The sequence below is a fragment of the Suricata suricatta genome, chromosome 17 (assembly GCF_006229205.1).
Source record: "Suricata suricatta isolate VVHF042 chromosome 17, meerkat_22Aug2017_6uvM2_HiC, whole genome shotgun sequence".
NCBI lineage: Eukaryota > Metazoa > Chordata > Mammalia > Carnivora > Herpestidae > Suricata > Suricata suricatta.
The window spans coordinates 5,454,386-5,467,121 of NC_043716.1; the positions used below are offsets into that span (position 1 = coordinate 5,454,386).

At 51.8% G+C, this 12,736-nt stretch overlaps 1 protein-coding gene across 1 annotated transcript in view; it reads left to right on the top strand.

The window, feature by feature from the left end:
• The window catches only part of DNAH9 (dynein axonemal heavy chain 9), a 319,797-nt gene that overhangs the window by 282,692 nt on the left and 24,369 nt on the right, over window positions 1-12,736 (top strand). Inside the window, exons 62-66 of the mRNA XM_029928843.1 lie at window positions 1,282-1,409; window positions 3,925-4,152; window positions 8,325-8,516; window positions 9,648-9,839; window positions 12,717-12,733. Coding sequence (XP_029784703.1) covers window positions 1,282-1,409; window positions 3,925-4,152; window positions 8,325-8,516; window positions 9,648-9,839; window positions 12,717-12,733 — 757 coding nt within the window. The remainder of the gene's footprint in view (window positions 1-1,281; window positions 1,410-3,924; window positions 4,153-8,324; window positions 8,517-9,647; window positions 9,840-12,716; window positions 12,734-12,736) is intronic.

Consider the following 12,736-nt stretch of genomic DNA (forward strand, 5'->3'; position numbering starts at 1 on the left):
AAGAAAAGAAATAGGCTCTTTTGTGAGTAGAAACCTCTCTGAGCCTTTCTAATTATCCCGGCACCTTTTAGCCTCGTATTTTCTCTGGAAGAAGTTGTTTCTATTGCTGATTCTAAAGCTGACATCAGATCTATCGCCAGCAAGGATTTATAGAGTTTAATAAGGGTGTTTCTTGGGTTCATCTCCATTGAATCTATCATAACTTGCTACAAAAAAAGTCATCCTCTCGCTTTCTCTTACACAGTTGTGGAGGAGATTCTGTAATTTTTTTTTAATATTTTAAAGAAATATCCAGTTCTGACAGTTTTCTTTAAATATTCTTGCACTGGTTGCATCTTCAATTTCAATTCCCCTGAAACAAAAACGTTGAAGCACATATTTTTTTTATCCTCTTCTATTTTAAATTCCTTCTCTTTTCTCTCGTGTACTTTATCTTCTTAGAAAGAAATTCCTTCACTCTGATGACCCTTTGTCTAAAGAATCCCATGTAGTTTCCCTAGATGTTGGACTGGGCTGAGGGCAAACAGCCAGGCGCAATCAGCCCTCCGTACAGGGTGAATCTCTTGGGGTGAGGGTTTTCCAGAGCCTGCACAGCGCCCAGGGCGGTGACTGTGATCTTTGCGTTGGGATACAGCAGCTTCATGCCCCATTCCCAGTACCAGCCGCCCTGCTGGGACACAGAACAGTTACACCCTCACAGCCAAGCCCTTTCTTGCATTGCCTCGTGCTTTGCTCTCAGACATGCAGAAGGATGTGATCAAACATTTCTACGTGCTGGGAAAAATAGGGGCGGGGCTAACGTGGGGTAACCTGCAGGAAGCCAGAGCTACCTGAGTCCTGCCCCTACCGGCCACACCTCCCGTGGAATGTGGGGGTGGGGAATATACATTCCAAGGAGGAACCGAGTCAGAAGGGGCCATGCCCACCTGCCGGCTCCCCTGGGAGCCCTTTGACCCTCTTGGCTTGTGGACCAGCACCTGGTCTCTGGATGGATGCGGCCAGGAAGGCCAGCAGCATTGCTGTCCATCCTTGGGACTCTGTGAGGGGGGAGCGTGGAAGTCTCGGTGAGTGCCTCCTTCTGTTTGGGAACAGAAAGCTGGCGATGTGCCCTCCACCCTCCAACACACTCCTCCTAGGAAGAGGGTGAGCGTGTGAGGCTCGAGGCTCAGACACGCCTGTGTCCGGGGAGTGACCTGGAGACGGGCATATGCGCCCCGTGAACCTCTGACACACAGAAACTAGACCCGAGAGATCCTAAGGACGACTCCGTACCTCTTTCAGGTAGAAAGCTCGGCTATACCTTCAACAACCAGAACTTTCACAATGTGTCCTTGGGGCAAGGACAGGAGGTCGTGGCTGAGGCTGCGCTGGATCTGGCTGCCAAGGAAGGTCACTGGGTTATTTTGCAGGTACGCCCCCTCTGCCCCCATGGGGGTCATTCTCGGCCCCGTGGCTGTCTGGACCTCACAGGACAATCTCTGGGGTCCTCTGTCCGCCCCTCTCCCGTGCCTTTCCTTCCATACCCGTGCACATCTCACTGCCCGATCTTCTCTCCTTCCCTGTTACCCTGCCCTCCCCACCCCTCTCCATGACTCCTTGTCCCTCACCCCTCACATGCCCTGCCACTCTCTCTAGTTTAATTTTTTAATGTTTATTTATTGAGAGAGAGACAGAGACAGAGCATGAGTAGGGGAGGGGCAGAGAGACAGGGAGACACAATCCAAAGCAGGCTCCAGGTTCTAAGCTGTCAGCACAGAACCCGACACAGAGCTCGAACCCATGAACTGTGAGATCATGACCTGAGTGAAGTCTGACGCTCAACCGATGGAGCCCCCCAGGCGCCCCCACTCTCTCTAGTTTAAATAGTTCCACGCACGTTCCTGCTTGGCACCTGCTTGGGGAGTCGGTATCTTCTTCTCCCATTGCGGCCTCTCTCCATACCCCTGTTTTACGCAACTTTAGGGGGAGCTGGGGCCGGGGCAGAATAAGTAGCTCAGGTCCCTTTTCTCCTAAACGGCCCACAGCCGCCTCTGTGGAGTGCCCTGGTCATGGTGCGGTGACTTATTCGACGACTGCATCCTTCACCCCGTTTCCTTTAGGAGAGATCTGGTCTCCGTCACCTGTCCCTACCCAGCACTCCCCTACGATAATAGTAAAAACTCAACAGAAGCCTGTTGGGCGAAAGAACCAATGAAGAAATCAATGCGAGGAAACAGAAGCAAAACAAGAAAGGTCACCCCCCCCTCCCCGCCCGGTCCTGGCTTTGATTACCTAGAACTTCCTGTCTTCCCAATTACTCACTGCGCCACATCCGGCTGCTAGGTCTTCATCCTTCATTTTCCTGTTAGAAAGCCCGGTAGCTGAGGGACCTTGCCATTCCCTGGGACTCATTTTCCAGAAAGCCGGGAGCAAAGATGATGACAGCTGGGGGTCCTGCCTCCTCCCTCGTGGGTCAGCGTGGTGCTGGGGAAGTGTGGCCGCCCCAGGCAGCTCAGGATCCTGTGTGGAGAGACCCCATCCTGGGCCCTTGTCATTTGGGGACTAAGCACTGGTGGCCCAGCACCCCTGCACCTGCTGATGTGCTTTCCCAGAGCTCTCCCAGATCGAGTTCAGGAATTGGAATTCCTGCAGAAGGAAGCGACCCCTCGCTTGTGGGTCGCTGCCCATCCCCCCACCCCGCCAGCAGAGCCCCCCAGGCTTCCAGGCAGCCCGCTGAAGTCTTAGCTCCAACAGAGTGATTAGAAATGAATTCTCGAACAAATGTTCACTTGAGCAGCCCTTTCACATCCCTTACCTTTACATTCAGTTACTTGCAGCAACTCTGTGACACAAGTGTGGCCGATATTATTATTTCCCCCTTTTATAGACAAGAAGGCGGCACTCAGAGGCCAGATTGCTGTGACCAAGTACTGTGTTCGGTGCTGATCTGTGTACTTAAGGCTCTGTTAGCAGGCTTCCTCAAATATTTACTGAGGCGCCTTTATCTGTCCATCACAATGAAGCATATTGCTGTGAAGCCAAGCGGCTGCCCTTTCCGGAGCGAAAGGTGCATTCTGCAAAATAGCGCTAAGAAATAACTGTAGCTTTAGACAGAGGGGCGGACAGATAGGAATCACATTGGGGCGGCGGGGTGCGGGGAGCAGAAGGACTCAAAGCCCGGACAGAGGAGCCTGTGCTTGGAGCAGGAAGCCTTCCCAGGATGTGAGCAGCAGTGTCCCCGTGTGTTTTGGGAAGATAAGTTGGGCACCAGTTAGCAGAATGGTTTGGAGAGAGGGAGAGGGGACTCCAGAAAGCTGGCTGGAAGACGTTGACATCACTGCTTTTCAGATTGTGACATGCATGCAAATCACACAGGGTCTTACTAAAGTGCACTGGTTCAGGAAGTCTGGGCTGGGCCGAAGGGTGTGCGTCCCTGACTGGCTCCCCAGTAATGCCAACATTGCTGGTCCCCAGGCCCCGCTTTTATGGACCAAGCGTTCAAGTAATCTGCGTGTCCGATGTGGGGATCTGGATTTGGAGGATGTGGACCATGTGTGTGACTCACTGGGTGTGGTCTGAAGACAGACTTCTTCAGCATCACCCAGAACTTGTTAGAAATGCAGATTCCCAGGCCCCGCCCTAGACCACCTGAATCAGATACGCGGGGCCCAAGAATGTTTGTTTTAAGAAGCCCTCACGGCAGGGGGGAGTCCCTGTGCATAGTCCAGTTTTCGAACAATGTGCTAAAGAGACCGTGGGATATCGAGATAGGGTTCCATTGCGGGCTACTGACGGTCCCATTGCTGGGAACCCCAAGGTTCCTGCTGCAATGAGGTTTATTTGCAGGCCAGGGCCCTCCGCTAGCCGCCTTCCTGAAACGGTTTGCTGCTGACCAAACTAAGCAGATGTCTGCAATGGGTGGGGGGTGTCCTTCCTTCCCACTAGAACATCCACCTGGTGGCCAAGTGGCTGAGCACCTTGGAGAAGAAGCTGGAGGAGCTCGGTGAGAACAGCCACCCGGAGTTCAGGGTCTTCATCAGCGCGGAGCCAGCGCCCTCCCCCGAGGGCCACATCATCCCCCAGGGCATCCTGGAAAACTCCATTAAGATTACCAACGAGCCTCCCACAGGCATGCACGCCAACCTGCACAAGGCCCTGGACAATTTCACTCAGGTATGGCGCCAGGTGGGGGGAGAGAAGGGTGCCCCCCCCACCCACAAAGAGCTGATTCAACTGGGTCAGAAGAGCATGCAACTGTCGGGGGGTTGGGTGGAGGGTGGGGGAGGCAAGGGGGCGACTGGGCTCAGAGCAGGGCCCCGTGTGGGCAAGATGTGCTCCCTTTGTGAACGCCCTCTTCCCAGCGCCCACGGAGCGCAACCCAGCTCTCCGTTTCCCAGATATGCGTGCGGGAGCTGAGCTTAGGGTCACTCTCTGTGGCAAGAGGCACAGGGGAATTGTCTGCAAGTCTATGCGCTAACTAAATATTCCAAGGTGGTGAGGGGCATGTCGCTAGAAATCTAACTGATGTGACACACTGGTCACCCACTGTCATCAGGCAGTGGGTAGATACTCGTGTTCGCATGATTACAGTTGACATCTGCATGCGTCTCCAGTGTCAAGAGCTCACATAATCCAGGTTTCAGATGTGGGATCGGAATCCTATGGTAGGCTTCTAACGTGTGGCCCCCAGGGAACTTGGTAGAAATGCCCGTTCTCAGGTCCTACCCTAGACCTGGGGAGTCAGAAACTCTGGGGTGGGGCCCAGGAATCTGTTCTCACAAGCCGTCCAGAAGATTCCATTGTATGGTCCACTTTGAGGACACTGTGCTGCAGCGAAACTGGGGACAGCAGGGCATCAGGCTCAGGTGTAGGCTTCTGCTTCCTGAAAAGTCCGTTACTGGGAATCCGAGACTCATGTTGTGGGGCATGTATTGAAAACCAAAGACAGCCCTTTGGGTCACTGGCTCCGTGTGTGAAGAAGCGCTTGCCCAGTCTGTGGCTCTGGCTTTCTGCATCTTCTCCGGAAGGCAGCCTGTCCAGTAGCTTCTTCCTGGGGGAGTTCCACCTTCCTGGGAGGGGGGAATACATGAAGGCGTGCGGGCCGGAGGTTGGGGGCCACCTTAACGTCCACCTGCCACACCAGCCCTTGGTGGAGTCCAAAGGGAGGGTTCTAGATCTGTCCTCTTAGATCCTCCTTGTGTCTCTGGCTTTGCAGAGCGCTGCTCCAGCTCGGCACAAGTCCCAGAGGGGCCATCTAGGAACCCTGGACGGGCCATCCCACAGGACACCTGTTGTCACTAACTCAACACAAACCGCTAGGACAAGGGGCCCCTGGGGCCTGGGCTAACTCAGACTAACATGAAGGGGTTTTGTTTTTGGTTTTGGTTTTTAATTTTTATTTATTTATTACGTTTGAGAGTGGGGGAAGAACAGGCAGAGAGAGAGGGAGGGAGAGAGGGAGTCCCAAGCAGGCTCTGCACGGTCAGCACAGAGCCTGATGCAGGGCTCGAACTCACAAACTGTGAGATCATGACCTGAGCCAAAAGTCAGACACTCAACTGACTGAGCCATCCAGGCACCCCTCACATGAAGGGTTTTTTGTTTGTTTGTTGTTGTTTTTTTTTTACTGAGTGCCTGATACTCTGTGTAAGTGTGGGGATCGAGCAGTTCCACTTGGAGAGGAAAGAGCTTCAGAGAAGAAGCAAAACTTGTCCAACCCCCTTTTTCACTCTCTTCTCGTCCCAACCCCCAAACCCACTCACACTCTGGAACCGGGAGTGGGGAATCATGGCCAGGAGATTCAGGTGCCCAGTGCAGCATGAAGAAAAATTGTCCAGGGGCATTTTCTTGCCTTTCTTTTTAAATTTTTCTCCAAAATAAAAAAAATAAAATAAGATAAAATCTATAAAGTATAATAGAACAAAATGATAAAGTAAAATAAAATATAGAAATAGAGAAAAGCAAAATGATAAAGCAAAATAAAATAATAGATTTTTCTTCCGAAAAAGGCCTTGACCAAGCTGCTAGGTACTCTGTACCACAGGTCAGAACTTCTAAGTTTTCTACCAGTTACCTTCCACACAGGGGAAATACACATCCTTGACTTTGAAATCTGGAGCCTTCTTTCCCCGGGAGGCAGTACTGGTTCAAGCAGAAACACTTCTGCCCAGACAAGACACTGGGTGCCCAACGGGGTGAACGTACACAATGCCACGGAGCTACATACGCTTCAAAATGGTTCAGGAGATAGATTTTATGGTGTGTGTTCTACCAGGAGTTATTTTTTAATTAATAACAGAAAAGAAAAAGGCGCAGGGATGCAGTTAGCAAGCTCTGTCGATGGCATAGTAACAGACCCCCCTCAGCTCTTTTGCCTTGAGGGTCTTGAGCCGATCAGCGGGGAAAGGCCGTAGTTGCCTCCGATGCCCGATCTCCTAATAATTATCCAAGATCATCCCTCAGAGGCTGTAGCCGCCTCACGGCTTCATCTTCTCAGCCTTCCACGGACCCTCATTCTTGGATCTTTCTCCCTGCGAACACCATGTCCAGCCTTGGGTGTGAGGCCGTTGGGAAACAACTCCCAAGACTTGCTGGCTTTCCCCGGTTATTCTGTCCCCACCACGGTTGGTGTTTTGGCCATTGAGAGCCGTCCTCAGTAACTCATTCTGAGAAAGAGAGAGACACTTCTGGGCATATTCGTTGCTCACAAGTGTTTTAATTGTTCCATTCTGCTTTCACGAGTGCCCTGAAGCCCTGTGAGGCCCCCGCCAGCGCTCTGTTTCTTCAAGCCCTATTTTAACCAGTTAAGGGACGGAGCTGTCTTTATCGCTGCTGGCCGGGCCGTCGGGGATGGTTATCTTATTCTGATTTTGTCTGAGTGTGCCACTGTCGGCCAGTTCCAGCATTTTAACGTATGACTCCCTGGGTTTGTGCTTCGAGGCATTTCTCAGCGGGACCCAATTTTTCCAAATGTGTCCAGAATAACGAAGGAGGCATCCTGCGTGTCTGTAGGGAACAGCTCCGTCCAGAAAGCGGTTAAGTTCTTGCTCCCACGAGGCAGCGAGTTTATCCTCTGTGCCGCATCTGACCGTTCACTTCCATAGCTTTGTCCCAAAGGTGTACTCAACTGAGGTACTAGGGTGACCCTCCCCCCCGCCAACATATCCACAGAGGGACTGAGACTGCCCTGGGTTCATCATGGAAAACTCAGGCTTCCAGAAGCCTTAACTGGCCCAGCTCCTTTGCTTCTCCTACCCATGTGGGCAAGTCTAAGGACCAGTTCTTAGAAGAAACGCCAGGGCTCCACCCAGTGCGATTTGCGTGAGCTTGGAGAGCGCCTCTCTCGGGCTGTGCCTGCAACATCCTGCTCTTTCCCAATCAGACAGGGTCTCACTCAGAGGAAATTATGTTCCTTCCAAAGGATCTAAGGATTCGCATCCTGCAGTCTCTCCAAAGCATATGCCTTCGCCTTCCGCCATCACCACCGCCCCCCTGGAAATCCGCCGAGCACGACCTTTGCCCTGCTCGGTCTCTTGCTTTTCATTTCTCCCTTCTGTCCCTTCTTTCATCCCCTCCTCGAGAGCCACGTCTTTGCTCCCCGCCGTACACTTTGCAGCCGGGACCCCTCTGGACTCGTTTCCCCAGCCGCGTGGCCGGTCACCCCGGCCCAGGTTTCTGGTGAACGGCACAGCACTCCAAGGTTTCTCTTGTGGCTCTGATTCCCATCCTGCCCCTCCCTCAGCAGCAACCTCAAAACCACGGGCAGCGATTACACCCACGATGGTCCCCTGACAGGCAAGCAAGGCGTGGCGAGTGGGGCACCTGGCCAGCTGGGTTGGGAGAGCCTGTGACTCGAGATCTCGGGGTCATGAGCTCAAGCCCCACGTTGGGTGCTGACATTAAATAATTAAAAAAATAAAAATAAAAGCATAGCAGGAAGGGGAGAAATCCGAGATGATGCTGTGGGAGTCCCCACCCACACCCCAGCACAAAGTGATAGTCGTTAAGACCCACACGACTCAGGACCCACTACCCCGTTTCCCATTAGCTCTGCTTGTCCTGTCCACAGGTGCAAACATTAACTGTAAACCTAAGCTGTGATCACCTGAACCCAATCTTTAACTCAAATTCTAAACTAGAACCCAACCCCTCCGCAAGGTCCCCTGGAGCCCTGAGCCCACGCCTGCCCACAGCGCCATCTGCCGGCCTACTGTGGCTCCAAAACCTAACAAGGACTTCCGGTGACCTTATCCAGGGTGGCTTCCAGCCGCAGTAACCCACACACTGCTCTGCGCCTGCACAACAGCTGGTCTGGGCGAACGCTAGAGGCGACACTTTCCTTTCAGGACACGCTGGAGATGTGTTCCCGGGAGACGGAGTTTAAGAGCATCCTCTTTGCTCTTTGCTACTTTCACGGGGTGGTGGCAGAGAGACGCAAGTTTGGGCCGCAGGGATGGAATCGCTCCTACCCCTTCAACACTGGGGACCTCACCATCTCTGTGAACGTGCTCTACAACTTCCTGGAGGCCAATGCAAAGGTAAAGTTCCCGGCCAGCGCAGGGGGAGGCGGGGAGGGCCATCTCTGAGAAGGAGAAAAGGGGGCACGCACTGGAGATGGGCCCCCACCCCCTAGGCTGGGAGGAAGGGCCAGCCCAGGACCAGGACAAGGCCAAGGAGACCACCACATGAAGTCAGGGCCAAGAAGCTCAGGAAACCAAACTAGTGACCCACGCCTGGTGTGAGTCTTTGTCCCAGGGCCCACCAGGCCACCCCTGTGCACCTGCAGCGTTGCGTGCCTTGTGGACTGGCAGAAGAGCCCCCACGGTCACCCAATACAAGTCCCCAGTTTAATCCGCCAGGAACACATAACTTCTCTTGGGGCACACAACCCCTCGCATGGGTATGGTCTTCCCAAAGTTGAAGCCAAATGCTTCCGACACCACGTCTCCCTCACTCTGTCTTCTCCGTCCATTTCAAAGAAAACTTACACCAACAACCTACGCTCTTCCATTTAAGGGAATGAGTCAACCATCAAGCCTCTTCTAGTTCGTGGACCAGACATACCAACAGCAAGGCCACCTTCCCTTCCTGGTGGGGCAAATGAATCAAGCCCGGAAACCCTAAGCTATTCCTCCACCTCCAGCTCCAGGGTCCTGGGAAGCTTGTCCCCAGAAATAACACCATGTGTCCCTTTTCTGCACGGAGACATGGCTTTCCCCAAGTGGGTTCCCGCCCAGCTCCAGTATCTTGGCTTTGCATGCTCTATTTCATTCACTTTGAACTTTGGAAGGAGACCATAAATTAATATGCTAAGTAATGGCAGGAAATTAGACAAGTACCTTGGTCCTTACTTCACTCCATTTGACATTTGCCTATTTAAAGGACTCGTAGGTAAAGCCTGACTTCATCGTCACAGTAATGACAGTGGAAGAGGGAAGGCGTATATGCTAGGGGGCTGGCACCTTGCCTCTCCTCGCCCGTGGTTGTAACTTCTCAGGCACTTACTGAGCTCCCAAGCATGCCTGCCTCTGCGGGCACTAGGGGTATGCAGGTGCAGAAAGCTCACGGCCCCTCACCTTGAGAGGCATCCCATCGTGTGGCTGACGCTCTGCCCACACATCAGAGCAGCCCCGATGTCCGTGCGGAGGTCTTTCTTCCCCGCGTCTCAGGTCCCGTATGATGACCTGCGCTACCTCTTCGGCGAGATCATGTATGGAGGCCATATCACAGATGACTGGGACCGGAGACTCTGCAGGACCTATCTGGAGGAATTCATCAGACCAGAAATGCTAGAGGGGGAGCTGTGTCTGGCGCCCGGGTTCCCGCTCCCGGGGAACCTGGACTACGTTGGTTACCACCAGGTAAGGCTCTGCCGTATGGGACCTGGGTCTTCCTCCAGTTCTGTCCTGCAGGACCGAATGCTCACACGGGGCCAGGGAGCCAATAGATCAGAGGTCAGGGGCGCCGGAAGGCTCAGTCGGTTAAGCATCCAACTTCAGCTAAGGTCATGGTGTCATGGTTCATGGGTTGAGCCCCATGTCAGGCTCCGTGCTGACAGCTCAGAGCCCAGAGCCTGCTTCAGATTCTGCATCTCCATCTCTGCCCCCCACTCCTGCTCATAGTCTGCTTCTCTATCCTTCAAAAAAATAAACATTAAAAAATTTTTTAATAAAAAAATTAAGAACAGAGCTCATATGGAGTGCGGGTCTCAGCCCTGGTTTGCCCTGTTCGATTGGAGAGCTGTAGGATGCCTAGCCTCAAATTAGTGAAACAATTGAGCTTTTGGAAATCTTTTCTATTCTTGATGTTTGGTTCAATAATTCTATTTGTTGCTCTTTTTCTACAAATAACATCTGGGGCTTTCATTAGATTGCTTTCATCCAAGATATTGACAAAGCCATTAGGAACAAAATTCCAGGTTAAGAACTTAGCCAACTTTGGGTAAAGTTTGTCTTCGTGATTCTAGAATCTTCTAGAGATCTTCAGAGGGCCACGAGCTTGGGGGCAGGTCACTTACCCCTCCTGCTCTCTGCGGGCTGCTGTGAACACAGACACACCCGCCCATGTGCACATACGTGTTCCCAGGGAGCTCTTCTGAGTTCTCATTTCACTGTGACCACAGCTATTTTTTTTAATGTTTATTTATCATTGAGAAGGACAGAGCATGATCATGGGAGGGGCAGAGAGAGGGGGAGACACAGAATCAGAAGCAGGCTCCAGGCTCTGTCAGCACAGAGCCCGATGTGGGGCTCGAACTCACAAGATCATGACCTGAGCCAAAGTCAGATGCTCAACCGACTAAGCCCCCCGCACTCCCCCCCCCCCACAGCTATTTTTAAAGTGCTTGTCTTTGCTCATTTAGCCTATCATGGAAGATAGATTAAAAGATAATTTTTTAAAAATCTTTGCTGCTTGGCTTTGAACATCCCTAAAATAACTTTGAATACCAAACTTAAAAGATATACCAGTCATCGAGACATTAAGGACAAACTTAAAAAATACTTTTTTTTCAGTTCATAAAATTTAAAAGGATAAGGTGTCAGAGTCATTCAATCCAGAAAAACTTGGACCTATGAAAAGGAATGGAAAACAGTAAGACTGTTTAAAGAAAATAAGAGGGGGGCACCTGGGTGGCTCAGTCGGTTAGGCCTCCGACTTCAGCTCAGGTCAGATCTCACGTTCGTGGGTTCGAGCCCCGCGTCAGGCTCTGTGCTGACAGCTAGCTCAGAGCCTGGAGCCTGCTTCAGATTCTGTGTCTCCTTCTCTCTCTGCCCCTCCCCCTCTCATACTCTGTCTCTCTCTGTATCAAAAATAAATAAAACATTAAAAAATAAAATTAAAGAAAATAAGAGGAATATGGGGCGTGTGGGGGGATGTGTTAAATAGAGGTGGGCATTAGGGAGGGCGCTTATCAGGGTGCGCACTGGGTGTCATATGTAAGAGATGAATCACTAATTTCGTCTCCTGAATACAAGACTACACTGTATGTAACTAACTTGACTTTAAATTAAAAAAAAAAAAAAGGAATATTTTTAAACTACTGGACCAAAAAAGGCTTCAGGGCTTTAGCCAAAAAATTTGTGCAAGAGCACCCCCTAGCGTCCATGGGACAGTCCAGAAAGAGGCTGGAGCCAGAAATGGGCAGAAATAGTGTGATTTACACACTTCAAAACAAATGAGGAAGATTTTCTTTACATCTTTTTCTTCATGTTTGTTTATTTTTGAGAGAGTGTGTGCGAGTAGGGGGGTTGCAGAGAGAGAGAGACGGGGAGACACAGAATTCGAAGCAGGATTCAGGCTGTCAGCACAGAGCCCAACTCGGGGCTCAGACTCACAAACCATGAGATCATGACCTGAGCCAAAGTTGGATGCTCAACGGACTGTGCTACCCAGGTGCCCCTTTACATCTCTTTTTAATCTGCCAGTTAATGGATGGTTAGGGGGCACCTACCAAGAGTTCAGGAGTGTGCTGGGGACCGGAAGAAATACAAAAATAAACACACAAGTTTGCCTGTAAGGAATGAGCAATCTTCCACTTAGACTAGAGGATGCTCACACCAAGAAATCATCGAGATCAAATTAGGAACCAGCCTTGAGGGGCACTTCCTCAACGAGCAGTGGAAAGAACTAGGAGGAGCACTCAAAACACTGGGAGAGGAAAGGGCGCCTTTGAAGCTGGAGACGGCCATTGGAGGCCCAGCCTAACCCGCCAAGGGATGCGTTGTTTGGATGGCACAAATTTTTAAAAAATTTTTAATTCAAGTAATTTTTGCCAGAGACAGTAATTCCCCAGTTTTCCGCAAAACTGGCCTTGTCCCACAGCTCAATCCCACATTTCTTTTGTATCCGTGGACCCACATTTGCATTTAGGTTTGTAGTCTCTGATTTAGATCCATGGAGGGGGGAGAAAAATTTACGGGCAAGGGGGCCGGGATCCTGGGAGAGCCTGAGCAAAATCCCAGGAAGGGACCAGTGTTTCTTAAGGACCCTGAGAAGTGCTCGCTGTGTGCGGAGGGAAGGTGTGGACCAGGGAGCAGGGCGGACTGGAGACGGATAAAGTCCTCTGCTTCTGAAAAGGAGCGTGGCCCCATGGCGTGCCTGGCATGCCCACCCCACCCCGCCGACGTCAGACGAGGCCGGCGGAGGGCACGCCCGGGTCAGCAGGGGTTGGCAGGAGGGACGGGGGTGCCTCCCGCCATCTCTGTCCGTGTTCGCGCCAGCTTGCCCTTGACTTTCAGTACGTGGACGCCGAGCTGCC